The sequence below is a fragment of the Penicillium crustosum genome, assembly GCF_028827405.1.
Source record: "Penicillium crustosum strain IBT 35664 chromosome Unknown utg000002l_segment0_segment0, whole genome shotgun sequence".
Lineage (NCBI taxonomy): Eukaryota > Fungi > Ascomycota > Eurotiomycetes > Eurotiales > Aspergillaceae > Penicillium > Penicillium crustosum.
This window is the reverse complement of record NW_026623123.1, coordinates 4,613,170-4,639,663: the sequence shown is the minus strand read 5'-3', so window position 1 is coordinate 4,639,663 and position 26,494 is coordinate 4,613,170. Positions and strand designations below refer to the sequence as shown.

At 48.9% G+C, this 26,494-nt stretch overlaps 11 protein-coding genes across 11 annotated transcripts; 6 read left to right on the top strand and 5 right to left on the bottom strand.

Moving 5' to 3' along the window:
- Positions 1-888: 888 nt before the first annotated feature.
- Positions 889-5,453, top strand: nte1 (lysophospholipase; the record flags this gene model as incomplete). The annotated part of the gene is made up of 2 exons (XM_056873028.1): positions 889-1,160; positions 1,223-5,453. 2 exons carry the CDS (start codon positions 889-891, stop codon positions 5,451-5,453), a joined length of 4,503 nt encoding a protein of 1,500 aa, XP_056730748.1.
- Positions 5,454-6,166: 713 nt separating this feature from the next.
- Positions 6,167-6,877, bottom strand: N7487_005280 (MARVEL domain-containing protein; the record flags this gene model as incomplete). The annotated part of the gene is made up of 4 exons (XM_056873027.1): positions 6,167-6,320; positions 6,379-6,501; positions 6,557-6,660; positions 6,728-6,877. The coding sequence occupies 4 exons, from the start codon at positions 6,875-6,877 to the stop codon at positions 6,167-6,169; spliced, it is 531 nt and encodes a 176-aa protein (XP_056730747.1).
- A 1,437-nt stretch (positions 6,878-8,314) lies between these two features.
- Positions 8,315-10,741, bottom strand: N7487_005279 (actin-related protein ARP5; the record flags this gene model as incomplete). Its single annotated transcript, XM_056873026.1, has 4 exons — positions 8,315-9,121; positions 9,172-10,112; positions 10,166-10,486; positions 10,546-10,741. The coding sequence occupies 4 exons, from the start codon at positions 10,739-10,741 to the stop codon at positions 8,315-8,317; spliced, it is 2,265 nt and encodes a 754-aa protein (XP_056730746.1).
- Positions 10,742-11,023: 282 nt separating this feature from the next.
- Positions 11,024-11,555, bottom strand: N7487_005278 (DASH complex subunit DAD4). Its single transcript, XM_056873025.1, has 5 exons — positions 11,536-11,555; positions 11,408-11,464; positions 11,308-11,352; positions 11,169-11,253; positions 11,024-11,117 (listed from the first exon to the last, which is right to left on the bottom strand). Exons 1-5 carry the CDS (start codon positions 11,536-11,538, stop codon positions 11,089-11,091), a joined length of 219 nt encoding a protein of 72 aa, XP_056730745.1. The 5' UTR covers positions 11,539-11,555; the 3' UTR covers positions 11,024-11,088.
- A 321-nt stretch (positions 11,556-11,876) lies between these two features.
- N7487_005277 (uncharacterized protein) lies at positions 11,877-12,434 on the top strand (the record flags this gene model as incomplete). The annotated part of the gene is made up of 1 exon (XM_056873024.1): positions 11,877-12,434. One exon carries the CDS (start codon positions 11,877-11,879, stop codon positions 12,432-12,434), a length of 558 nt encoding a protein of 185 aa, XP_056730744.1.
- A 7-nt stretch (positions 12,435-12,441) lies between these two features.
- On the top strand, positions 12,442-12,961 carry N7487_005276 (uncharacterized protein). The gene is made up of 2 exons (XM_056873023.1): positions 12,442-12,494; positions 12,552-12,961. The coding sequence occupies exons 1-2, from the start codon at positions 12,483-12,485 to the stop codon at positions 12,663-12,665; spliced, it is 126 nt and encodes a 41-aa protein (XP_056730743.1). The 5' UTR covers positions 12,442-12,482; the 3' UTR covers positions 12,666-12,961.
- Positions 12,962-13,389: 428 nt separating this feature from the next.
- N7487_005275 (uncharacterized protein) lies at positions 13,390-14,083 on the top strand (the record flags this gene model as incomplete). The annotated part of the gene is made up of 5 exons (XM_056873022.1): positions 13,390-13,420; positions 13,512-13,538; positions 13,608-13,656; positions 13,722-13,737; positions 13,787-14,083. The coding sequence occupies 5 exons, from the start codon at positions 13,390-13,392 to the stop codon at positions 14,081-14,083; spliced, it is 420 nt and encodes a 139-aa protein (XP_056730742.1).
- A 504-nt stretch (positions 14,084-14,587) lies between these two features.
- On the bottom strand, positions 14,588-15,915 carry pfy1 (profilin; the record flags this gene model as incomplete). The annotated part of the gene is made up of 7 exons (XM_056873021.1): positions 14,588-14,719; positions 14,818-14,952; positions 15,037-15,121; positions 15,240-15,255; positions 15,348-15,405; positions 15,465-15,490; positions 15,906-15,915. 7 exons carry the CDS (start codon positions 15,913-15,915, stop codon positions 14,588-14,590), a joined length of 462 nt encoding a protein of 153 aa, XP_056730741.1.
- An 899-nt stretch (positions 15,916-16,814) lies between these two features.
- Positions 16,815-18,787, top strand: N7487_005273 (uncharacterized protein; the record flags this gene model as incomplete). The annotated part of the gene is made up of 2 exons (XM_056873020.1): positions 16,815-17,651; positions 17,708-18,787. 2 exons carry the CDS (start codon positions 16,815-16,817, stop codon positions 18,785-18,787), a joined length of 1,917 nt encoding a protein of 638 aa, XP_056730740.1.
- Positions 18,788-19,704: 917 nt separating this feature from the next.
- On the top strand, positions 19,705-20,251 carry N7487_005272 (Arylamine N-acetyltransferase; the record flags this gene model as incomplete). The annotated part of the gene is made up of 2 exons (XM_056873019.1): positions 19,705-19,857; positions 19,937-20,251. 2 exons carry the CDS (start codon positions 19,705-19,707, stop codon positions 20,249-20,251), a joined length of 468 nt encoding a protein of 155 aa, XP_056730739.1.
- A 104-nt stretch (positions 20,252-20,355) lies between these two features.
- On the bottom strand, positions 20,356-26,412 carry N7487_005271 (RNA helicase SLH1; the record flags this gene model as incomplete). The annotated part of the gene is made up of 1 exon (XM_056873018.1): positions 20,356-26,412. One exon carries the CDS (start codon positions 26,410-26,412, stop codon positions 20,356-20,358), a length of 6,057 nt encoding a protein of 2,018 aa, XP_056730738.1.
- Between the last annotated feature and the right edge of the window lie 82 nt (positions 26,413-26,494).

Below are 26,494 nucleotides of genomic sequence, written 5' to 3'. Positions count from 1 at the left end.
AGAATAGCAATGGGCCGCAAAGGGAAGTGAGGGGGAGCATTGGTTTCCAAGGTTGCGTGGCCAAGGCGGAACTGCCATGTGGAAGGGTCGGTTTCGGCTGTTCTTTGACAAGTTGGAGACTTCCAAAAGATTGCATTCATACTCATAGTATTATCTAGGATTATTATATTTTATTCGTTAGTTATTTATATTTTTAGTATAATTCAATCTAATATATTTAATGTAGATTGCGATTTTTGTTATTTATTTTAGTTGGATTGGTCTTTGAAAATGCAACGTCACATATTTAGTCAGTTATATATTTTCCGTACTTTACCATCAATAATGAATGTGCGTTCGATGATTGCTGAATTTGCAGACCTCAAGGATAATCTGTATCCCTTATATTTTCTCTTACTTTATTTATTACATATATTAAATTGAATCTGTGTTGCTACCTATGTGTACTAAGGCGTGGAAGATTGTAAACAATTACATCACTGTGGATTGCGCCTATGATAACCGGGATATTTCGGTGGAATCACAGCATCATACTTTATAGGATCATGGAATGATAGAATATTATATTATTATTATAATAATAAAATATTGGGTTGAATATAGAACAATAAAATAGTATAATAATACATATGTACTGTAATAGTTGGATGATAATCTCACTCCGCCTGCTTCTAAAATGTAAAGTTGCAGGTGACTTGGAACTCATCCACCTATCCCTCCCGAGGTCTATCCAACCTACACCTACCGATTACAGTGATGCTTTCAATCTTCAGGCCTAATGGGCCCACGGTTGGGTTCAAGTCTGCGTTGGTCTAAGTCAATCTGAGTTAGTCTCAACCTTAGACCTGGAACACAAAGCGGAGCTCTCCAATCTTGCATGTGGTTAACATGGCTGGCCTGGCCCCGTCCCTCGCCCGCCTAACAGCTGCAACTTCAACCTCCATTAATACCCTCGCTTCTGGCGCCTATCTCTCCTCCCCACCGTCCCCTCCAGCTTCCTCAATCATGGCGGGGTGGATCGGATGGGTGTTTACCCTTGTATTTCACACCCTCCCAGGCGTTCTCTACTCGATAATCACATTCTCGACGATTACACTGCCTACATGGCTCTTCACGCTCTTCTCTATGAGCTTGACCTTCACCATGAATTTTACCACCATGTAGGTCTTATTCTTGCTCTTACCTGAATTTTTGACTCTCGCTGATTAGCTATGACCCTTAGAATGTTAATCGTCCTTGCCTTGGTATCGACCGTTAGCTGGTTCATCCGTTACCGGTACCTGAATATGTATAGTCGCCTACCCCCAGAGCCTCAACGCAAAGAAGCCCAGATCGATTTGTTCCCCGATATCCAGGAAGGGGATTCAAAACCAGGGCTTGCCAATTATCTCGATGAATTCCTCAGTGCTATCAAAGTCTTTGGTTACCTCGAACGGCCCGTCTTCCACGAGTTGACCCGAACGATGCAGACCAGGAAGCTGATTGCGGGAGAGACGCTCATGCTGGAGGAGGAGAAGGGCTTCTGCATGGTGGTGGATGGGCTGGTCCAGATCTTTGTGAAATCAGCACGCGAAGGGAAATCAGGCTCGCAAGAGAATCTCCACATGGACGATGCTTCCTCTGACGAGGAGGACCGCCACATTCACGGCAAACAGGGCTATCAGCTCCTCACGGAGGTCAAGAACGGCGCCTCGATGTCGTCTTTGTTCTCTATTCTCCAGCTGTTTACCGAAGATATTGAGCTTCGTAACTCGCGAAGTCACAGCTCCAGTATATCCAGTCCTAGTCTTGGCCAGACTCATGTGCCTGATACCTTCGCTCTCAGTCCCGGGTCCACCGTGAGAGATGCCGCGAAATTGAACTCTGCAGCGCGTGGATCAAGCGATACATTGCCACCAGTGCCTCCGCTGAACCTCGGAGAGAGCCACGCCATGCCCCGACAGGACGCCGACCAGAGCCCGCAGTCGGAGACTAAGCAAAATGCCCAGAAAAAACGCCGCAAGTCGGTACACCCAGATATTGTGGCCCGGGCTACAGTCGACACGACGATTGCTATTATCCCAGCGAGCGCATTCCGCCGCCTGACCAGAGTCTACCCACGGGCAACGTCGCACATTGTCCAGGTTATCTTGACACGTCTCCAGCGGGTCACATTTGCCACGGCGCATTCTTATCTAGGCCTGACTAGCGAGGTTTTGGGCATAGAACGGCAAATGACTAAATTCACCTCTTGGGACCTTCCAAATAACCTTCGAGGAAGTGCTTTGGATCGTCTGAAGGACAAATTCACGCGAGAGCGAGAGCGACTAGGACCGGAGGAAGTTGGAAAAGGTATTGCTCTTCACAATCCTTCTGTCAGCCGCAGAGGACGCTCGAGCAGTACTCTCAGAAAAGAAGCCTTTTTACAAGCAAAGGTGGCCAGTGAGCGCTCTCTCACACCTTTAAGCCCACAAAAGCCACCACAGGTATTTGTTGACAGGGACTCGGCAGGTGTCAGCCCCGGTGATCTGCTATCGACAATACAACTGTCCCGGTTTGGACCGCGACATGATCATTTGGCACCTCGCCTCCAGACCCCTCTTACTGAGCGGGAGCAACCTCAGTTTGTATCCACTGCCGCAATGAATGGCCTGCCTTCAACCTTCCCGCGAAATGAGTCAGTTGACGAGGACGCTATCTTCCGCGAGTCGATCTTGGACTGTATTATGAAAAGCATTGGGCTTACCGAAGGCACACGCGACAATCTGCGCAAGAGCAGCTACTCTGGCGATGCATCGCCGAGACTTCTCTCCTACGACAACCGCCGCCAAAAGGCAGTGTTCTCCAATGCTTTTGGCTTCATGGATCCCTACGAAGGGTCTGGTGACGCCGAATCTGAATCCATGATGTCCTCCATGTCAGTGACGAGCGCAGGGGGGACATCACCTTTCGTCAACTTACGTGAAGACCTCCGCCATGACATCGAAGTAGTCTACTTTCCGCAAGGCTCAGTTCTGGTGGAACAGGGTGAGCGCCATCCAGGTCTCTACTACGTCATTGACGGATTCTTGGACGTGGGTATTCCGGCGAATGAACGCGACGACACCCTTATTGGATCCTCTCATGGATCTGCCTCGCAAGCGCAAGAGGAGTTGTTCCCGAATCTGAGACGAACAACGACAGCTTCCTCGCGCGCCCGTGGCGCAGCAGGCGGAAATGACCCTCGACGGAAGACCCAGTCCCGCAAATCCCTATATCTGATCAAACCTGGTGGCATTCAAGGATATGTAGGCGCTCTTGCGTCGTACCGCTCGTACACCGATGTTGTGGCCAAGACGGATGTTTACGTTGGATTCCTTCCCCGTGCTTCCCTTGAGAGAATCGCAGATAGACACCCAGCCGCATTATTAACACTAGCAAAGCGGTTGACAAGACTGCTGCCCCGTTTGCTGCTCCACATTGATTTCGCGCTGGAATGGGTGCAGGTCAGCGCAGGACAGGTAATTTATCACCAAGGAGATGAAAGCGACGCTATTTATCTTGTTCTGAACGGTCGTTTGAGGTCTGTCCTTGAGGGACAAAACGGCAAGATAACTGTCATTGGCGAACACGGTCAGGGTGAGAGTGTTGGTGAACTCGAGGTCATGACTGAATCTACAAGACCGTCTACCTTGCATGCTATCCGCGAAACAGAATTAGCCAAGTTCCCCCGGTCTCTTTTCAACAGTCTCGCGCAGGAACATCCTGGAATTACTATCCAGGTCTCTAAACTTATTGCCCAGCGAATGCGTGATTTAGTCGAACGTCCGCTGTCTGAAAAGGGGATCGAACAAGGACATGCTGGCGGTGTTCAGACTGCAACCTCAACAGTCAATCTTCGCACTGTGGCAATTCTTCCGGTCATGGCTGGCGTTCCTGTCGTGGAATTTGGGCATAGACTCTTGCAAGCGTTGCACCAAATTGGTGTGACCAGAGGTGTCACATCACTCAACCAAGCGACGATTTTGAACCACTTGGGTCGCCATGCCTTCAGTAAGATGGGGAAGCTCAAGCTTTCCCAATACCTGGCTGACCTTGAGGAGAAATTTGGAATGGTCTTGTACATCGCTGACACCAACGTGAACGCACCGTGGACTCAGACTTGCATTGCACAAGCTGACTCTATTCTGTTGGTGGGCCTCGCAGAGTCTTCGCCCAGAATTGGTGAATATGAGCGGTTCCTGCTGGGTATGAAGACCACTGCTCGCAAAGAACTGGTTCTTTTGCACGCGGAACGATACTGTTCACCTGGACTCACCCGAGAATGGCTTAAGAACCGGGTGTGGATCAACGGCGGCCACCACCACATTCAAATGGCTTTCCGCTCGACCACCGAGCCTTCGCATCCGCCAAGTAAAAAGTTCGGCACTGTGCTGAAGCAGCGCGTGCAAATTCTGCAAGCCGAAATCCAAAAGTATACGTCCCGGCGTGCACAACAAACCCCTCTTTATTCCCCGCAAACCCCTTTCAAGGGTGACTTCCATCGGCTGGCTCGGCGTTTGTGCGGCAAGTCTGTTGGTCTTGTACTGGGCGGAGGTGGAGCGCGTGGCATTTCGCAAGTTGGCGTTATTAAAGCGCTCGAGGAGGCCGGAATCCCAATTGATATCATCGGTGGTACATCAATCGGTTCTTTCATTGGAGCTCTGTACGCGCGTGACGCTGATGTTGTGCCCATGTACGGGCGAGCCAAGAAGTTCTCCGGGCGCATGGGCAGTATGTGGCGGTTTGCATTGGACCTTACCTATCCCACTGTTTCATACACCACGGGCCATGAGTTCAACCGCGGAATCTTCAAGACCTTCGGAGACAGCCAAATCGAAGATTTCTGGTTGGAGTTCTACTGCAACACAACCAACATCAGCCGATCCCGGATTGAGTATCACTCGTCTGGTTATGTCTGGCGGTATGTTCGGGCCTCCATGTCGTTGGCCGGCCTGATGCCTCCTATCTGTGACGAAGGAAGTATGCTCTTGGACGGTGGCTATATTGACAATCTCACTGTGGCACACATGAAAAGTCTTGGAGCAGATGTCATCTTCGCGATTGATGTTGGGTCTATCGACGACACCACACCCCAGGGATTCGGAGACTCACTGTCAGGATTCTGGTCAGTGTTCAACCGCTGGAACCCCTTCTCCTCACTCCCGAACCCACCTACACTATCTGAAATACAAGCACGACTGGCCTATGTCTCATCGTTCGACAACCTCGAGCGCGCAAAGAGTACGCCTGGCTGTCTATACATGCGTCCTCCTATCGACCCATACGGCACCCTAGATTTCGGCAAATTCGACGAGATCTACAAAGTCGGCTACGCATATGGAAAGGAGTTCCTTGACCGTTTGAAGAGCGAGGGTTCGCTACCTATCCCGGAGGAAACCGAGGAAAAGCGCAGGCTACAACGGACGATGGCTCCTCGCCGAGCTAGTATCTAATCGTTGCAATATTATCCTGGAACCCAGCCCGGCATGGCATTTCGAGTCCAATGGGGCAACGACTTGATCTTTTGGTATGTGGCGTTCAACATTGCATACGATTTGCTCTGCTTGGTGCTGGCACCTTTTCTTGCGCGAGATACCGATTGACTGGCTTCTTTTATTGAACCGGTACATTCAATGCATACTGTAAATAGCCAGATAGGAAATAGAAGTACAGCTTTGCTGGCAGTCATATGACATTTACTTCTGACGGCCTTAGTTAAGCTTTGCGAATCAGGCCGCTTAGTGCGTACGTAGCCATGCAATCCATAGATCTTGTACATGCTAATTGAAGATTGAAAAGGTATTACCATGTCGAACACCCAAAGGTTTCGACCACAATATGAAGTAATTATTAATCAATTAAGGTATTAAGAAAAAAGAGCATATTGAAAAGAGGTATCCCCGAATTTGCGATGGATGTACACAGTACTGTCCATCAAATATCAACTTCACCCTGCTCCCATCTTGGCTCATAGTAACATATGTTCAATCCCGCCACTGTCGAATTTCAGGTTCATCAAGATAAAATGAATGAAAAGAATACGTAGTGAAAATAAAGGTCCAAAGCGGGTCCCTGAACAGCCCAGTAAGGTGATATATCCACAATCATCGACCACGTCGAGAGATAGTAGATGTATATTTGTCCAGGGAGGTATCCGATACACCAATTAGACAGTTCCAGCAGGAGCTGCAGGAGCATCAAGGGGTGGACGAGTCCCAGTATTGACTTTATCCTCCTCGGTGTGTTGGACAGTGGTGTTTTCCCTGCGATAGGCCCAGAGGGCGGCGACTTCAAGGAAAATACCGAAGAAGGTAAAGATACTGCGATGATATTAGTTTTCAGCAGTTAACGGCAGTTACGAGAATACAGGTGACATACAAAACTAGGAAGATGAAAGCCTCATTGGCCCTCTTGCGCTTGCAGTTGAGGCCTGCGGGGATAGCGAAGTAGCATCGCCTCGTGCTGTAGTCTTGTGCGGAGAAAATAAAGGCAGTCAACCAGCTATAATGGGTATTAGAGGCTTCGATGTAGAAAATATGGTGGAAAGTTAACATACAGGTAGGAGAAGACAACGTCGATGGCGAGCACGAATCTGCCCAACGACGAGGGCAAGAATGGTGAAATGAAAGCCGGGAGGAAGAAGACGACTGAGAGGACAGCCTACGCTTTTGGTTAGAATATATGGCTCTGTGATGATCGGTTAATCGAAGAAAGCACAATAACATACAATGACTTCTTGGTAGATGGTATGTTGGCCACGGGGACCGTGGTTGATAAAGAACGAGGTCAGGCCCATGACAATGACAGCACTACTCCACTGCATAACGCGAGTGGCCAGCTGCAAGGGACGAGCAAGGTTTGTGGAGAAGAATACCATTGTGTGCAGTAAACGAACTATGAAGTATACAAAACGTGAAAGGGGCGTAATAAGGCCGAGTGTGACACGTCTATGAGATAATAGAGAACTAGATAGAGAATATACAAGCAAGAAAAAAAAATCAACTTCCACGGCAGAAGAGCAGGGAGCAGGATTTTATATCTCGGAAACGATCATCCCAACATCACTGGTTCCATCGAAGTACCAGTAACCAAACAAACGAACAAGACTGACGCCAAGTATAGATGCAACATCCATCACCAGGGTTAGGGCCAATAAGGATGAAAAGCAAGAATTCACCAGGTGCGTCATGATGGCCTCTGCATGAAGTCAGAAGCAACCAACCATATCTAGGCCAGATCCCAAGTTGGCACTGTTTAGATTTTGCAATTGTACATGGTTGTTTACTTTTTAATCTGTGTAGCTATTCAAACTGTATCGTATAGAAAGTTTAACTTCTGGTTTATACGAAGTCAATGGATGATTGACAATCCATGTTTTGGTACGCCAGGAGAAAGCTCAAGTCGATTCCACGGTCTACACGAAGAAAATGAATAACGTCAAACAAACGAAAAGCCCAGTCGGCAGCTTGCGGAAGATAATCCAACGTCTGGTTAACCTCGTGATGTGATGGTTACCAAGTGCCAATCAGAGCGATGATGGGGTGGGTATATTGCACCACTGGTGCATAACCACCAGAATAACAAGATTCCACTCTGCAGCATCACCCCATAGCGGAGTTCTCCCTACATGAGTCGTGATCGACAGTGACCTCAGTCTTATTAAGTTTTGTTCGATGGACTTGGCCTTATCTAGGTCTAGGGATAGTGGCATCCTTTTACTCACTTAGACTTGGATTAGCGAGCTTTATGATATTCAAGACACAACTAGTTTTATTGTTTAGTGATGGCTGGAAATGGTAAGCGATTCCAGTGATGGTCACACCAAAGTGTTGTGGAACTAGTGTAATAGATCATATTCGTCCGTACAACATTGTTGTCCTCGACTGATCATGTTGTGCATGGACTTGTCTACAAGAATGCTCAGATACAGCCGGGAACGAAAGAGCAGAGGTTTTCAGGTTTTTATTGGTCAGTGGAAGCGTAGGCCATTTAATTTGGTGCATGTTGGCTACAGCTGGCATCGACTCTAAACAGGCATAAGGTGAATTACCCCGGAGGTCATGCATGGAGATGTCTTAGACCCTCAGCCTTATACACGGCTCATTGATAGAAGCAAGGAGCATGTCTTACTCCAAGGAATAAATATTGGAGCTATTCATACGGAGGGCTGAACATGTCATATTTCGCTTACTACCGGACTCAACAATAACATCTTTTAAGTATCAAATAAACATGTCCTATACCACGCCGGATAAGCAGAACCATTCGACTCCAGTGCGCCCAAGCGGTGTTTTCAGAACTCGCTTTTTTACCCTCACCATGTAGCATTACCAAGTTCATGCTCCTTGATGTATTCGCTGCCCTTCTCCAGATACTCTTGCCGCGTGACCGAGGATCGGCCTAGGTCACCACCAGAAGCCCACTGTGCTGCACCTTTCCAAGCATCGAAGACAGGATCCGATGCCTTGCGTACATTTAGTGTAGCGTCGATGGGCAGGAATCCGCGGACTTCCTTACGGAAGCGTTCATCGAAACCGGTGAACAACGTATTTCCTCCAGTCAAGAACACATCCTTCAAAAGAAGAGACTGGTCTGCTGGGTTCGAATAGCGTTGGTTAATGATATCGGCCGCGATCTCGATCAGACCAGCCTGGTCGAGGCCAGCAATGGACGGCTTGAACACAACCTCGGGCACACGGATGCGCTCGACGTTCAGGTGGAGCTGGTGTGCCTCCCGCTGGCTTTCTGGGTCGAAAGGCCAGGGCCCCCGCAGGAAGGCGTGCACAAGACTCTTTGTCCAGTCGGACTGTGCGGCGAAGGTGTTGTGCTCGTTGAATTCGGGATCGTACTCCAGGAGCTCCTTTTCTACAGAGTTGAGCATTTCGTTAAGATCCTCCTCCTCTTCATCGTCACTGCCCTCGCCGACAGCTACGGTGCGGTAAACACCCCAGTCCTCGTCATTGGCACCGAAGTCATCATCATCTCCGCCCCGGCGGCGTTTCTTAGGACCGTCGGATGCTAGGTTGGCGAGCGTCTTCATACGCATCTGACTGGCCAGCGATTTGCGATTTCCAAGATCAGCCGTGAAGCGGTCACGGTCTTTGATTCTTTGTAGAATGTTCTGAAAAAGATTAGCACGGGAATTTAGAATGTCTTGTCTGGCTAGCATACCTGGCGATTGTTGCGGCGCTTTGCAATCCAGTTCTCGAAATCGTTCTCACGAGTCTCACGGTCTAGACGCTCCTCTTCCTCAACACGAGCCTTTTCGCGCTCCTTCTCTTCTTTGGCACGTAGTCTGGCATCAACATTGGACTTCATCAGACGTTGGTGACGCTTTTCCTTTAAACCGGCCTCATCCAGTTGGTCGTCTGGAATATCGAGCATAGGGAATGTCATTTCCTCAGGCTGCTCTTCGGTCTCTTCAATACCCAGATCCTTGTTGCGTGAGCGTTTGATGGATTTCTCTAGCTCGCGAATCAATTTTTCAAGCGCAGCCTCGTCTTTCAAATCCTCGGCTTCCAGAATCCGACGAATCTCCTTCTTAGTCTCGTTGGCTAGATTATTTTGCAGGTCTTTCCAGTACTCCAGCTCTTGTTCCTTCTTCACTAGCTTCTCCAGTCGCATCCTTGCGGCCTGTTCTTGAAGGCGGCGACCGCTCTCCTTCTTGCGCTCCGCAATCCGCGCGAGCTCTTCTTCAGTCTTCTCCTGAATAATATGCTCCGTGAACGGGTACTGAATGACGCGGTCACGGTCCTCGAGTCCTGTCCAGTCGAGGAACCCGCTCAACTCGCGATCGTAGTCTTGTGAAACGTAACAGTGCTTATGAACCATTTCCTCCATCTGTGCGTCCGTCAAACGAGTTGGGAAGGTCGGGTACTTCAGCTTCATGAGCTTCATGAGGTATTCGGCGTTCTGCAGGCCACCCCAGTTGAGACGAGTACTGTTGGAGAACATCGGTTTCGAGTTCATGACCGGAATGACATGAGTGGATGTATGCGATGAATCCACAATCAAACCGTCCGTTCCACCGTTATAGCGATAGGAGAAAAGGGAATCGACACCATAGGCCACTGACGGCGCAGAGTAGCATTCGAAGAGAATCTCGTTCATCACTGAGCGAGTGTCAGCAAACACCATACTGGGCCTGGAACCGCCAGATACTCACTCTTCCTTGAATATGCCATATTGGCGATTGGCTCCGTCATCAAGATTGGGCGACCGACGCCCCCATTTTCACCCTCCACGCCCAGCTTGAGGAACAAATAGTCCAACACGCCTTCCATGACATCCCAGTTACCGACAACACTAGAACCAGGGTCAAAACCATTGCGCAGCTGTCCTCTCGTAGTCGCATCGACGTAGGCATCGTATCCGATAAATTGGCACTGGCGATTCAGCTTGCGATCACGGTATCGGCTCATGACGGGAGGTATGGCGAATCGGGGGTTTTTGTCAAAAGACCAACCGGCCTTAACAAGGTGGGAGCCTGCGCATGAACCACATGTATTAGGAGAGTTGAATCGCAAACTATCTGGAATTCCTTACCATTGTCAATGACGATAGCACTGGTGTCGGGATGGGCCTGGCTTTGCTGATATCCCTCGGGTTGCGGAGGGTGGTAGCCCTTGAATGGGAAGTCTTGTACACCGTGGAGTTGTGGAGGAGGCTTCTCGGTTCGTTTCTCAGCCGCATTGGATGCAATGCGAGCTGGTAGGAGGGTCTTCACGGAGGTAATCGTCATGGCGGGCTGCGCTCCGGAAACCAGGAGCTATTGGGATCGGAGATCGTAGATGGCGAGTAGAGCTCACTGCATGGGAAATGAGGTCGGGATAGGAGGGAACCAATGAACCCGTGGAAAGGGCAGCGGATTGACAAAGAGGCAAACGACACAAACGCGGTTGATGAGGTTTGGCGGAGTTGGACCGCCAAGAATGGAGGCTATCACTATCGCTCATACGGAGTACAGGGATGCAACGATTAACTAGTTACAACCATCTACATATGCCTATTACTGATTTAAGAAGTTGGTATCATTGACTAATTGCAGGCTCATCCACACATTTCTTCGTAATAGGATATTGTTCATCCTTAGGATGGTTCTTGGAGGTTCTCCGTGGCTATCAGGTATTAGTAGAGAATTTCTGAGGTTGATAGTGGAGTAATTATACCTTCGAGGTGGAAAAGAACATTAGACTGGTAGTTCTTAAACATCTGCGCCACAAGCTCGACATTCATGTTCTGGATGTTGACTTCCTGTGATCGAGAGTTAATACTATGATCATATCAATGAAGGAGGCTCGAACCAACCTGGAGTCCTTTGTTCATGACCATAATGGCTTCATTGAGCTTCTCCTATGCAAAAAATTAGCAAAGTATATCTCCCAGATGTGGTTCAATAATGACATACAACGTTGGAGATGATGCGAGAAAGCAGCACTGTCTGCTGATGCTCGTGTGGGCTTTCCTATGGATATATAAGCATCTGGGATCCTGCAGAACGTACTAGATATAATCTATGGAAGAGAAGCCGCATACCATTGTGGAGTATTGAGAAATGTCCTGTTGGTGTTCAACGTGAAGGTGTTTGTTTGGACTTAATCGGGATGAGATCACGTGCTGCTATACAGACTTCGCGGGCCGGGGATACTACGTGCATTGCTTTCTACGTTGGACCTAACCTGTCCGTTTGTGATCCGTCTCTAAATGCCCTATATCATATAAACAAGCGCTCCCAACTCAGGAATCTAATATTCTTTGATTATTCCATCTCCCTGTGTTCGCACTTTCATCCATCTACACCGGCAAGCTTCGCAAGAGCTGCTCCCGCCTCAACCTCCCAATTGACCAAACCGGTGGCCTGAATCATATTCAATACGATGCCTCCACCAACCCCCGCCAATGACGAAGCTCACCAGCAGCTGTTGAACACACTCGACATCTCACATGTCCCCAAGCCCTTCCGCAACCCTCACTGGAAACCATCCCAGCGGCGCAACAAGAATCTCAAGCAGATTATCTCAGAAGCCTCCCGAAAGGAGGCGTCAGTGCTGGCAACCCAAGCGAACTCCGCCGCAACTACCCCGGGTGCCTCGGACGCTGTCACCGATGGCACACAAACCCCCGCGGAAGGGGCTGCACCAACCCTGTCCCAAGCCACTCAAAACCTCTCCACCCTCGTCTTGGAGAAGAACGCCCGGGCAACATTCCCAAGCGGGCCCGCCGTCACCTACACGAACATTGAATCGGCGCCATCGTTTAACCCTGCCTACCATCATCACTACTGTGACATCACTGGCCTGGACGGACCGTACACCGACCCCAAGACCCGATTGCGGTATCACGACAAGGAGATCTTCAAGGTGATTCGGACTCTGGCACAGGGTGTTCCCGAAAATTACCTGGAAGCGCGCGGCGCGCATACCATTCTGAAGTAAAAGGTGTGGCGCGAGGCCCTGCTTTATTCACTTCCTAAACGAACGATCATGCAAGAATGGGTATGTCATACGAGAACGAATTCAGATAGTAAGAATTCTGCTAATCAATTCAACTAGACACAAATACGAATCGCCAAGAAGCGTTATGTACGACCAACACAGTCAAGCCCTTTCCACCCCACCATGCCCCTTTCGAGACAGGCTCAAGAAAACGCTCCGGCTTATTCGTGATCAATGAGTCGATCTTCGCCTTGTGCATAAGCACTCGACTATTACCGACACCCCATGGGACAGGGTACCAGTTACAGAATCCGAAGAGACTGTCGTCGCGGCGTGGCATGTACAAAATACATGTAAAGGAAGATTCTGCAATAGCGGGTAGCAGTATGCATGAGCTATGCTCAATATTGTGGTTCAATCGGTATATCTCAATACCAGTAGAATTAGAACTGATAGTTGAGATCGACAAAATCTATGCAATTGGAACGATCACATCATTAATGACCTTGTTCAAATGCCAATAAATTGGAGAAGACTCTGTAAAGGAAAAGGACAAGTGGGATCAGCGCGCGCTATAAGCACTTTCGAGTCACCGCCTACCATTCCCGACTTGGCGCCGATTAGATGGCAGAATTGTGGCTTTCAAGTTGTTTTCTGTTTACGTGCCTTTGGGACTTTCTGTTACCTATTGGTCTGTATCGAGGATTTTCCAAGTCGTGATGATACTGTCGCAACAACAGACTAGCCATTACCCACTTCAAAGAACGCCATATCTCCGCTTTGTTCCTGCCGCATCTGCCTGGCCTCTTGCCCTACGGATTCCACAACCTCCAAAGACTTGTCTCTCAGACCGCAGTGATAAGTGTCGCGTGCGCTAAAACACTACATCGAGAATATTTGTGTAATTTTCGGTCCCACATATTATCATCGACAGTCGAACCTGAAATAGACAAAGATGCCTAGCATGTGGTTAACAGAGAACCAGAGTCAGTCGCATTCATTCTACAAGCTGCGCTGTACACTGCCGTGACAGTGTATGCATAACAATTGTTGAACATAGGCTAATATATATAACAGAGATCGGAGTGGTCTTCTGCTCAGCCGGTACGAGATCGATGTTCCCGAAGCACCAATAACTTCGACCGAGAACTAACCAATTTTACCGCTGTTTAGGAGGCTTGTTCCTGTTTGGAGGAGTGATGATGTTCTTTGACCGGTCATTGTATGTCAATACTGATGCGTCGCCTTTTTTTGAAGGTGGAATAAATGCTAATACCTGTTTAATAGACTTGCTATGGGAAATGTACGCCATATGCTCCAACAAAACTGTTATACTTAACTAACAGTACCAGATCCTCTTTCTTATCGGATTGACCCTGATTATTGGTGTCCAAAAAACTGTGGTCTTCTTCACGCGCCCGCAAAAGCTCAAGGGTACTGCCGCTTTCGCCGCTGGTATCCTCCTTATTCTCTTCCGCTGGCCTTTGACTGGGTTCTTGATTGAACTCTACGGCTTGTTCATCCTATTTGGCGACTTCCTTGTCACAATCGGTCAATTTGCGGGCAACATCCCCGTGGTTGGACCGTATATCCAGCGTGGGCTCGAGGTGCTTGCTGGTGGGAGGAGCAATGCCGAGCTTCCTGTATAAGTATAACACAGGCAGGGACTTGGCGACGATGTTACCCCATTGTATCCCAAAATACGAATATGTGGACTTGATTGTGTACACTTGCGGGATATCGGATGCCTATCGCTATGTTTGGAGATGTCCAAGTACGCTGTGCTATACATGTGACACGGGATGATACGATCCACCTACGGCCTTCAGGTTTATGTAATTAATAATGACCCTTATTGATCTTCCAGCGTTAACTTCAACAGCTGGTAATCAATTAATATGCATGTTAGAATAGACAAATTACATTGTGCATCATACAATCTGGTTCTTATCCTCATACTGTGCATTGGGAACCATGTCCAGATCGACATGGGCCCATGGAGGCAAAGAGATCCAGTCAAGTCAGAAAAAGAAGCATAAGCGAAACAGCACGCTGGGCTCAACAGAGAAATAATCGAATGCTCCTTTATTTCCTATTCTTCACAAACCCCTCAACTCATCACATCATTTAGTTATCATTGCATATTTTCCAATTTACCGGGGGTTGTTGAGGTAGTCGACGAGGTTCTCGACAACGGTCGCGGCGTTGGTGGTCTGAACGGCCTCGCTGTGGTGGGCAATGATGGTGCAAGAGGAGGCACGGGCAACAATGACACCCTCCTTACCCTATATCACAGACCAAAATAGATTAGCATAGATCCCGATGTTATGTTATAATAAAATTCCCGAGGTGTTTAGGGGTCGAGTGGAACGGGTATTTTTACCTTCTTGCCGTATACACTGCGCTCGTCAGCACGGATGGTGACGAACTTCTCACCGCAGACGGAGAAGCCGTTAGCGAAAGCCTGGTCGGAAGAAGTGTAGGCGGTGATCAGTGAGTTAATCTCCTCCTGGGAGAGCTATATTTTGATAAACCAAAGTTAGCGACAGTGTCCACGTCTGTGACCCCACCCCGCACGAGGGAAAACAACAGGCGAGCTTACCGCGAAGCCGGGCGAGGCAGCCTCGACACCGGAGAAGTCAGCGGCGAGAATACCAGCCTTGTCGAATTGACCCGAGCCCATCAGGCTGTAAGAACGAATGTTGTCAGCATATGTATAGCATAAATACAGTGGGATGTTTTGATTTCGAGGGTAACAATTGAGGGGCATATCAGGGGTCGAGGAGGGACGGTGATATGATGTACCTGGAGTCGACATAGCCTAATTTAAACAGAATCTTTTGTTAGCCGACTCGAAGACGCAAGGGTTGAACTGTCAGTTTGCAGTGTGCAGCAGTTCAAGGTGATTCATACTTTGCCAGATTGCTGAGTGCTCGCCCATGATGACTGTAAAGTAGCTGAGAGAATAACGCTGGAGATGGTTGAGTTAGAGGTCAGAGAAGAAAAGAAAGCAGAAATTTCAGCGCACACCTTTTGAATATACAGAAAAAGGAGAGCTGGGAGAAGAAGGGGAGTTAGTGGGGGGGGAGGAAGTTGTGGCGGTCGGGAGAGGACCCCGCCATATGACGATCCCACCGTTTGCAACTGCCTTGGGATAACAAGCTTACATTATGTTGTGGTGTATTTATTTATCTGTCGATTTGGAATATACTATTCATTTTCTCTACACTAAGTAGGTTATTATACTATCTGTGTATGTGTGTAGGTGCGTTTTTATGTTGTAGCTGGATGATATCTAATATTCTCCAACTAGCGGTGGGAGATCCTGTAATATACAAAGTAGCTTAACAAATAAGAACAACTTTTTGGATGTGTCTATTCAAATGAGACATGTCAAGAGTTATGTATGTCATACATATAACATCCCGCTACCAGTCCAGTCAGCCCAGTCCGCTCAGTCACTTCATGTACCGTCGATCATCACGGTTACTGCCTTGATGCCTTGATGCCTTGATTCCTTGATATCTTGCTGACTAAGTACATTGGTGCCTGACTGCCTTAGTGCCTTAGTGCCTAAACCTCAGACCTTCAAGGGGTCCACTACCCTAATTCTGATTTGACCGCCATTTCCGAGATTCATCTTGCGTTTCAGCTAGTGTCTGGTCTACACCTTGGGACACAGACATACCATTGGAACCAGAGATACGCTTGGCATCACATCGCATTGGCGACTCATAATGCGAAGTCGGAGAATTCACGATGTGACCATTGAATCATGTGGATATCCATTCGATCCGAGCTGAATCCTCCCCCTTATTCAAGGGTAAAACGCACGATACAACGCCTTGTCTCAGTTTTGACCAGGTGAAACACGCCTCCTGCATGGCTTGGCCCGATCCAACGTGGTAGCGAGCTAATCAACCTGCGACCGCGGCGCTCATTCGTCCCGCGGGAAATAAGCATCTCATACAGCTTTGCTATTAGCGCTGAGACGCCCCTCAAATTCCAAAACAGAATTTGGTGAGTGTTTGGGGTCAATTCTCATGTTTTGTTGGTACGCGCCAACAGGCTTAGTCTGGGACTGAACCTCTAGCAGAGTTCGGATGGAGATGTTGAAATTAATTTGCCGTCTCATTTACACGGTCCGTTTATTTGATCCACTCAATCTATCGTTTACTTTTCATTAATATACTGGGCGAAACCCTGATGTCTCGCTATTTCTTTGGTTTCTCTTCGATTTTTGCTGGCCTTCTGGAAGGCCCATCTCTTCTTTTTACAATTTGGCATCTCATTTTAATATCATTTTCTTACTTTTTGTTTTTCTCTTCTTACACTCATTTTCTATCGCATATGGGCTGGTTTCCAATATACTAGTACAAGATGGCAAGAGGTGTGACCACAGTGCAATCTCGCACGCAAGCCACTAAGGATACCATCTCATTTCCTGTTTTAACCTATTCCGATGCCTTGCCACGAAACGATCTTCGCTCTCTTGAAGGCTCACAGCATCCAGCTCAACCTGCCATGATTGGACAGTGGGATTTCAGCCAGCCCTCTACGGGAGATGGGTGGTTCAGAAAGCCACCCCCGGCCGAAGGTGCAACTTTCGACTTTAGCATAACCGCACCACCGGATGAGGCCATTCAAACCACCCGGTCAGGCCGTACCCAGACCGAAGAACACATGATAGGCATTGCGCTGGGTAGTCCCGGTCTGTTGACCAAAGACGAGCCTCTACCACCACCTAGATTTGATACATCCGTTTTTGCAGAACGAGATTCAGCCCATAAGCCAAGCAAGTGGAAGAAAATTGGCGGATTCTTCAAGGCGAAGAATGCGCTTACATCGCTTCCTGATAGCGCACAAGAAAGCGAAGTCAAACCACAAAGCAACAACTATAAACTACCAGAGAAACCGCAGAAAGCACGACTGAGAAAGAACTCGACGGAGGAGTGGCCGAAAATTGAGATCGATCCCAGAAATATGCCTGGCCGAAGCATTCAAGCTCCCCAGCGGAGTCGGACCCTTTCACTCGGCAACAAGCCACCAAAGGTTGAAGCAAGTACCCAACGCCTCTTACTGAGTGTCGACATCCCAGATGTTCAGATGGAGCGTTACAGTGTCATGTTCAGTGACGTCGTCAATAAGAACCAAAAACCCTCACTGCTGGCCAGAAGGGCCAGGACATTGGAAAATCTTCGCGTGCCAGATGCAAATGTATGGATTTTCGTCGATCAGAAACCAGCATAAGACTAATCGATGCACTAATATAGGGCTTCCTAAAATCACCTACACCGCCCCCAATGCCCCAACGCCGGGCAACTTCACCAGCGCAATCAAGCTTCACCTTATTTCCATCTTCACAGCCTTCGAAAGCGGCCCAGGTACTCGGCACACATAATTTTTCCCGTGGACCGAACCCACTGGTTAGGGCAAACACACTCCCTGCCGAAAGCCCATCGAAGATGCCTGCGCCACAGATCCATCATGGTTCAAATATGGGCAGTCTCTCATCGTTCGAGTCACCGGTCATTCCGAAGCTTTTCTCTGAACGTTCCAATACCCCTCGGTCTTCTAATAGCTATGACAAGCCTCTTCCTGCCATCAGGCCGGAGCCACAGATTACATCTTCTCCACTACAGAAAAGTGCTCAGCCAGAGAAGAAGACTCCATCCCCGCAAAAGACCAGGCAACAACAGGGCGTCCAATCGCACAATATTGTTGCAACAAAGCCGGTTGCTCAACCCCGGATTCATCCACAACCGAGAAAGGGTTCGCTGCCGCGACCCATAATAAAACAGCCTCAGGTTACTTCACCACAACATAAGACCACACAGAATCAGCCGAATAAGACATCGAGCCACCGCAGAACCAACGATTCGGCACGCCCACATCTCAGAGTTCAAACCGAAGGCCACTCACAAGCATCAACAAAGGACATGCTATCCCCCAGTACATCTCGAAGCTCACCTTCAGCACTGAACGCGACGCAGAGCAAGATTGACCGAATCATGTCCCCATCATCAGCCTCAACTGGCCCTAGATCCGCCGTATCCCCAGCAGATTCCACGCGCATGCCATTCGCCGATGCCGTTGAGACCATTGAGACCGCTGAAGAGGAGTTTGAAACAGAGCCTCGGCGTCCTACCCCAAGGATTGAGGTCTCAACAGCACGCTCTGTCTCTGTCTCCCGGGCAAAGAGGCAGGTTCTGGTTCCCATCGGCATGAGAGTTGATCATTTGGATCCAGAGGAGCGGGTTGTTCACAGAAGACCTATGACACCGCAGATTACAGATGCTCACCGTGGGCACCGACCCGGTGTCTCACAGGAGTTGCAGATAGAGTGTCTGTGACATTCTACGCCATTCGCTTTCTTTCTTTCTTTCTTTCCTTCTTTAGCTTTTTGTTTCATACCTGATTCCCCTTTGCTATCTTCCGTACCTTCTTCCATATGCATCCTTCCTTCTCTGCATATGGTCTTCATATTTTCTACAGCATCTTAATCCATGATCCGCTTTTTGTTTCTTTGTCTACTACATCTCACATGCACTTGTTGTTGTAAGTATGCACTAGATAAAATGGCTCTTCCAAATATTATGCAAGGACACTCAAATCACAGCTCCAAATAATCCAATACCACACCGTGGACTTTTGTCTACCTTGGGGCTACCCATGTCCCTTTGAGATATGAGCCACTGGGGTGCATGCACCTTTGTTTGTCTCAGGTCCGACCTGCAATGCCAAGACATCTAAACATTTGAAGAGAACAGAAAAGCTCGTCCCATATTTTGCCAGAGAACCGACGAAATGGATACTCCGAAACTGGCCTCCGCCTATACACCGGCACAATTGACCAAATATCTGAACTACATCGCTCTACCAGATCAATATGTACAATACATCAACCAGCCAGAATCATTCCTCAAAACCGAAGAAGCATTGAAAGATCTCTTCCAGTGCTAGATCACCCGATTCCCATACGACAACCTGACATGTCACTATTCCGCTACCCAACTAGCAGATATCCAACCCGAGAAGGTCTACACCACAAAGTCATCGGAGGAAGCGAGAGCAACCCCTGGTCCTGTCGAGGAGGCTACTATCTGGAGATAGGCATTCTCTTCAGCCACATTCTGCGCGGCCTAGGATTCCCAGTACACACGATGAGTGGTCGGTCGGAGCCGGGATCGGATAGATGGTATACCGCAATGGGAATTCAGGGGATGGTAAGAGGATCACCCGAGATTACAAAACCAGTGACCACACAATTATGCATTATATCACCAAATCAAGACGACTAAACGGTGAAACTAGGGCACACATCGTCAACATCGTCCGTCTAAGCAGCGGCGTACAGTATCGTCTGGACGTAGCGTTCGGTGGAGACGGGCCAACAAGTCCTCTGCTGCTGATCTCGGGGCAGGTAACGAAGAACCTGGGCTCGCAGGAACTGCGACTGATTTACGACAATATACTGAAGCAAACGCGCAAAGAGCAGAAAGTATGGATATACCATTATCGCAATGCTGCGGATAAGCTGTGGAATTCCTACTATTCGTTTGCGGAACTGGAGTTTTGTTCAGCATGATTTCGAAGTGATGAATCGCTTCACAAGTTGGGAGACCGTGGAAAAACACAATTTCGTTGTTGTCAAGTTCATTCGAAATGGGGAGACGGCAGGATTGCCTTTATTGAAGAGTGAGATGTTGGAGAACACGAATGATGTTTTTGTTGTTGGGAAGATTATGATGGTTAACGGTGTCGTCAAGTTGAATATGGGTGGAAGGACAAGGGTCATTGATTCATTTGAAACCTAGGAGGGGAGGTTTGAAGCGCTGAAGAAGTGGTTTTCCATTTATTTGTGAAGACTGGAGCTATGTATTTACGTCAATATACCAGCCAATGGTTTAAGCACCTGCGTTTAGTCCTTGGTAGGAACGCTCGACTCTTCCACAGTCTGCGTCTCGATGGTCTCGATGCCAGTATCCAAATTAACCTCAACGTTGGAGACAGCCCATGCCATGCCAACGTACGAGTCACTGATGACCTTGATATTCACCCGAGCTGTGCTGGTGCTAGTGGAATCCGCGAGGATGCCCTCGGGGAATTTAACATTAGACCGAACAGTCAACAGGCCGCCCTTGTTATCGTTGACAGATCCTCCGCGACTGGAACCCGCACCGTTGTTGCCCTTGCCCTTGCCCCTATCGTTGTCATTGCCATTCCCATTGCCATTACGCTTGGATACTGGTGGCCACGACACACGCTTGAGGCCAAGCAGTTCACCATCCATGCCATTCGGTAGAGCACTGCAAACAATCAAGAAGAAACCCTCGGTCTGTGGCTTGGGGAACCGAGGGGCATAGACCTTGCATTCGGCAGTTGTGGGCTGGTTACGCCGGGTCAGAGACACGGCGATGCCCTTAGCAGAGATACTCGCAACCGAGACCGACAGGTGGGGCAGCTGGGACGTAATGCGAGTAAAATTGAATGGAAGGTTTAACTTCTTGACAAGGGCAGCAACTGCACCAGCAGGCTGCGAGGAGAGCGATACAAGAGTTCCCGGGAGACCACTGGGTGATTTCTCGGTCGGAACGCCTGGTAGAATCGACAACGGGTGGTCTTCAGGCCAGCGCGCCGACTTGATGCATTGGAGAAGAGTCATCAACATCTGACACGCAGGAAGATACCCAAGTTCAGCCATGACATCAATTGAGGCCTGGATGATACGAATGCCTTGATCGAGCACAGACGTCTGATCACCAACATAATCAGTGATCGGAAGATCGATCCGCGACATGTAGGCCTGAAGGAGGAGGAACGCCTTGGTATGTGGGTCCCAGAGGGGCGCATCGCCCATACAGTCAATAGACAGTGGCAAGTTCTGGGCTAACTCTGCATTTATCAGATCTTCATTGTGTCTAACAGGAAGCTCGTCGAATTCGGTTGCAGAACACATCCAGCTCAGGACATCTTGGAAAGTCGGATCACGCTTGGCATGGGACACGAGGTACCGGATCGTCTTGTGCGATAGGTAGTAATAACTCATGATCTTGCCGAAGGGAGTGGAGTCGACCTCTCCAGTAGCTGAGTCTACGAGAACACAGGACGATTCTGCGAGGTCGTTGAGCGACTTTCCAACCAATTCAACCATGAAATCTTGAGCTGTGGCCTGAGCTGCCATGGTGTTTTGTTCCTCTGCAGAGATCTCGAGACCATAGTACGAGGGGTTCTTGTGCAACCGACGGAAGAAGAATGTCCAGGTCAGGTAGTCCAGTGCATCTTGTTGCGTCCCAATGGTTCCAGCAGATACCTCAGCACCGAGATGGTTGTCGAGAACCTTGTGCAGGGTAGACTCGACGGGGAAACCGGTGTGGAGGAAGTGCTTGTAGAAAGCCTTCTTTGAGTCCTGCGTGAAGATGCGCGCAATACCAGAGGTGTCGAACTGCGGGCGACCGGCACGACCGAGCATTTGCAGAACATCAGTCAAGTCCATGTCCCGATAACCTTCAATCTTAGCGTCGAAGAACTGTGTGCCTTTGACAACGACAAGATGCGCCGGAAGGTTAACACCCCAGGCAAGAGTACTAGTTGCCACAAGAACTTGGATCTTATTGTTGGCAAAGAGTTCTTCTGCCAGTTGGCGATCCGATTCCACCAAACCAGCATGATGCAAGCCAATACCAAAGTTGAGGGCTTCTCTTAAAGCATCATCTTTCACTCGCGCGAGGTTCAACTCCAGATCATCTTCAGACATTCGCACAAACCGACGAGGATTGTCCTCCATACCGCAGTAGTTGATTAAATCCTTAGCAGTCAGACGAGTTTGTCGGCGAGAAGCAACAAAGACGATGACTGGCTTCTCTGGTGAGTGGTTCTTGATCGCGAGGAAAGTTGGGCGATTCATTGACTGCATCAAGGGACAGAAACCACGTTGTTCAGGGAACCCATCGATGAAAATCTCGAGGGGAACCGGGCGAACTGAATGACGGAAGTTATACAGACCTTCTTTGACACCAAGCCAGTTGGCTAGATCAGAAGCATTGGCACAGGCGGTGGACATGCCCATCAGTCGAACAGATCCTTTGGATTGGGAAGCGATATAGTTCATTCGGGAAACAATGATTTCCAAGATAGGACCTCGATCACCACCGAGCAAGTGAATCTCGTCAATAATGACGAGGCTCACTTTCCTGACGTAGTCACGGGTCTGCCAACTACGTGAGATACCGTCCCATTTCTCAGGTGTGGTGATAATAATATCGGCATCCCGAATCGTACGCGTGTCAGGTGTATTGTCACCGGTCAACTCAACAAGCTTCAGACCCATCTGCCTGGTGAGACGCTTACGCCAATCTTGGACTCGTTCACGGACCAAGGCCTTCATGGGTGCAATGTAGACAACCTTGGAGCCAGGCTTCTCGCGGAAAGCCCACCACATTGCCAGCTCAGCTGCAACAGTCTTTCCACTACCAGTTGGAGAACCAAGGAGAACGTTGGCTGGTGTATGGTAAAGGAGATGGAAGATCTGTGTCTGCATAGGGTTGAAGAATTGGAAGCGTTGCCCATACACTTCCTCAAGAATGGGATTCTTAAGAGCCGATATAGGAAGTGGCTGGAGATTGAGTAGATCAGTATATACGCTTTCAGTGTCCGGCCGAATGAGGTGCTGGAAAGAAACCGGGCTAACGGTTTCAGCACCCAGCCAGCGATCAGAGATCACACGGATGTAGATTTGGCTGGGAAGGGGATCAGACAGCGGAATAGTGAAATTGAGCTCATGATCAGCATAAAGCTTCTTCCGGCTTAGGATGAAGTACTCGTGATGATAGATTTCCGATGTCTCCGAGTTCTCGACCCAGACCCAGAAGGATTCGGATGCTCCGTGGTGACGATCATTCCAGGTGAACTCGGGGTAGATGGAAAGAAGAATACGAAGCACATCGCGGTTAAGCGGCGCAATCTCGGTCTCAACACTCAGAGTTGGGAAATTGTCCAGGAGCTTGGACAATGTGTTGCCCATGCGATGGTTATGAACAAGTTGACCAATCTCCGCAGGCTCCATTTCTTTCATCGACTCGATGGAAGTAGTTGGAAGCTTTTCATCAAGGTTACGTAGGATCGGCTGAGGTAAGTCAAATTGACGGAAAGGGTGGTCAAAGGGCCAGATCTGTTTCTCGATGGACTTGCAAAGAGACAACAGAACCTGGCATTGATAGCCCCAGCGACGATTTAACGCAATCATAAAGAGAGCACGGCAGATACGTGCCGCGTTCTGGGCAACATATCCAGTATCAGAGGCTAAAGCAAAGTCCTCAATCTTGGCGCGAGAGATATAGGCTTGCAATAAGAGGTTTGTCTTTGCGTGTGGCGTGTCATTTCCTCCGGCAACTTCAGTCTGTGCAACTTCGTCGCGGAGTCGCTGAAGCTCTTTCGACTCGCTGTCTCTGGATTGGATGTTGTCGAATTCTCCACTCATACTGATCATTTTGAGTACATCTGCCTCACCAGAGCGGGGACGCATCATGTCGTTGAAAATCTCGACACTGGTTTGCAGTACATAGTATTGACTTGCGATGCGACCGACATCCTTGGCTTTGAGATCTTCAGTCTTGTCGTTGAAGATGATCATCTGACTCTTTTGTAGCACCCGTGCTGCTTGCAAGATCAACTGCCGCCGCCTTTGGACCAGCATTGGATCATCGCGTAACTCAGCAAACTCGATGCCGTAGTTTCTCGGCTCACGTTTCATGCGCACATAGAGGTAGGAGTAACCAAGCCATTGCACAGCCTCTGGAACAGATGTGACTGTTCCAAGCGAGATTTCAGCATTCAAGTTATCCACAAGTCGACTAGAGAAGCGCGACTCAATGGGCTGCTGTGCAGTGACTGCAGATAGGTAGTGGCTCAACTTGTCATGAGTAGTACAGATAAATCCAATACCGGTGTCCTGGAATTGTGGACGACCTGCACGACCAAAGATTTGCATGACATCGAGAATACTCAGATCAATGAATTTACCCTCTTGGGGGTTATACAACTGAGTGCCTTTGATAACAACCGCGGCTGCGGGAAGGTTGACACCCCACGCCAAAGTGGCAGTACAGCAAAGTACCTTGATTAGACCTTCTGAAAACATTCGCTCCATCAGATTGCGGTCACTTCGAGTCATTCCGGCATGATGGGTACCAAATCCGCTAGCGAATAGGTCACGCAGTTCGCGCGCACGTGCGTGCTTCATATCACGAAGGGCATTGGAATAATTTTCGTGATCATGGCAGCTGAATAAATCCTCTCGGCCCTCCTCTGCAGCTAGCTGCATAAGCATCCTGGCAGTCATTACGGTATCTTTGCGTGAGTGGACGAAAACCATGACTTGGTGGCCTCTCTCCATCATGTCGCGAACCTTTTCGTAGGCGACAGAGTCAATGTTGTCACGAGATTGTTTGGAGCCGGGCTTTCCTTTGACACCAATGAAGTGTTGTTCAAGAGGTACTGGTCGGAAAGATTGATCGAAGAAGAACATGCCGGCCATTTTGTTCACTTTCAAGAAGTCGGCTACATCAGTATAGTTCGGAAGGGTGGCGGATAGGCCAACAATACGAATCAGGGACTGTGTGCTTTCGACCTGACGTTGGGTTCGAGCGACCAAGGATTCGATGACCGCTCCTCGCTCATCGTGCAACATGTGGACTTCATCGATAATGAGAAGGCGGACCTTTTGAACAAGCTCTGTGTCTCCAGTGCTTTTCCGCGTTACAACATCCCATTTCTCAGGGGTGGTAACGATGATCTGGGTTTCAACGATCTCTCGCTTGGTTAACTGCATATCACCAGTCAGTTCGCGGACCTTGATCCCCAACCAGGCTAAACGTTTCCCGAGTTTCTCCGTCACTTCAGCAGCCAAAGCCTTCATGGGGGCAACATAGACAATCTTAAAATCGTCAACCTGGACAGTGAATTCAGTCGCTTCTGGATTTTCCAACGGATTGGGAGATGTGTTCTTTCCCACAGCGTTGAGAACAGTCAACATGGCGGCATCCGTTTTACCCGCACCAGTCGGCGCGCAAATAAGCATGTTTTCGCTGGTTTTGTATGCAACGTCGTAGAGCAAGCTTTGCATACGATTGAGAGATTTGTAGCCCTTGAAGGTACCCCGACAGAGGCCATCCATTTCAGCGATCTCCACAAGTTTCCGGCCCTTTCCAAGTGTTCCGACCTTCGACGCCGGGATCGCGAATTCAGTGTACTTCGGTTCCTCAATCTGCTCGCTACCCAGAGGCAGTCCATATTTCTTTCCATTGGCAGAAAGTGTATTTCCAGAGGTGTGTTGCTTGAAAACATGGGGGTAGGAAGGCTCCGATCGGGTTTGGGCTGGCATCAACGCTGCGCTCTTATGTTCGAAGTCGCGCTGTTGCAGAGCATGTTCTCTCTCTGCTCGTGTTTGGAGTCTACCTGCCATGAGCCCATCTGTCTGAGATTCCAAGCGGGGTCCCTTGTCCGACAAAATTTCTCCTCGGTGTGCAATAAGCTCAATAACCAGATCCAGGTCATCGAACCCAACAACCTCGGCCAAAGACATTTGCAGCTCCTCATCATTGCTGTCAGCAGCCAGGGTGGCAATGACTTGCTGAGCAAGCTCTGTTGCATCCATAGTTGAGCTTCGCATGGCCAAATCCTGGCACTTATCTTCTAGCCAAACCCGATTGTATGAGGACCCTGTTGTGAGATAGAGTCCGTCGGATCCATCCAAGTCATCCAGATCGTCGGAGGTTTCATCGTCCGAGCTGATGATATCCCACACATCATCATTTGTTCCTGGGGACGAATAGTCGTCGTCAATGTCCAGATCAATATCACTTCCATAGCTGATCGATTCATGAGGAGGGTCTTGGGGGAGCTTCAGATCGGCAATAGCCTGGCGCATTGCTGCTAGTTGTGATAGCCATTGCGACTCGGTAGCTGCGATGCTTTCCATATTGACCTAGTTATCAAGAAGTCAAGAAGCGATAAGCCAAGCAACAAAGAATGTATGGAATGAGGGGATAAGCTGAGACCGA

What these genes read in the sequence shown, in the direction of transcription:
- N7487_005278 (XM_056873025.1), bottom strand. An exon ending in TCATGAACAAAGGACTCCAG is followed by an intron (nt 11,254 to 11,307) that starts GTTGGTTCGAGC and finishes TCTCGATCACAG; the next exon opens with GAAGTCAACATCCAGAACAT. An exon ending in TGTTCTTTTCCACCTCGAAG is followed by an intron (nt 11,118 to 11,168) that starts GTATAATTACTC and finishes AATACCTGATAG; the next exon opens with CCACGGAGAACCTCCAAGAA.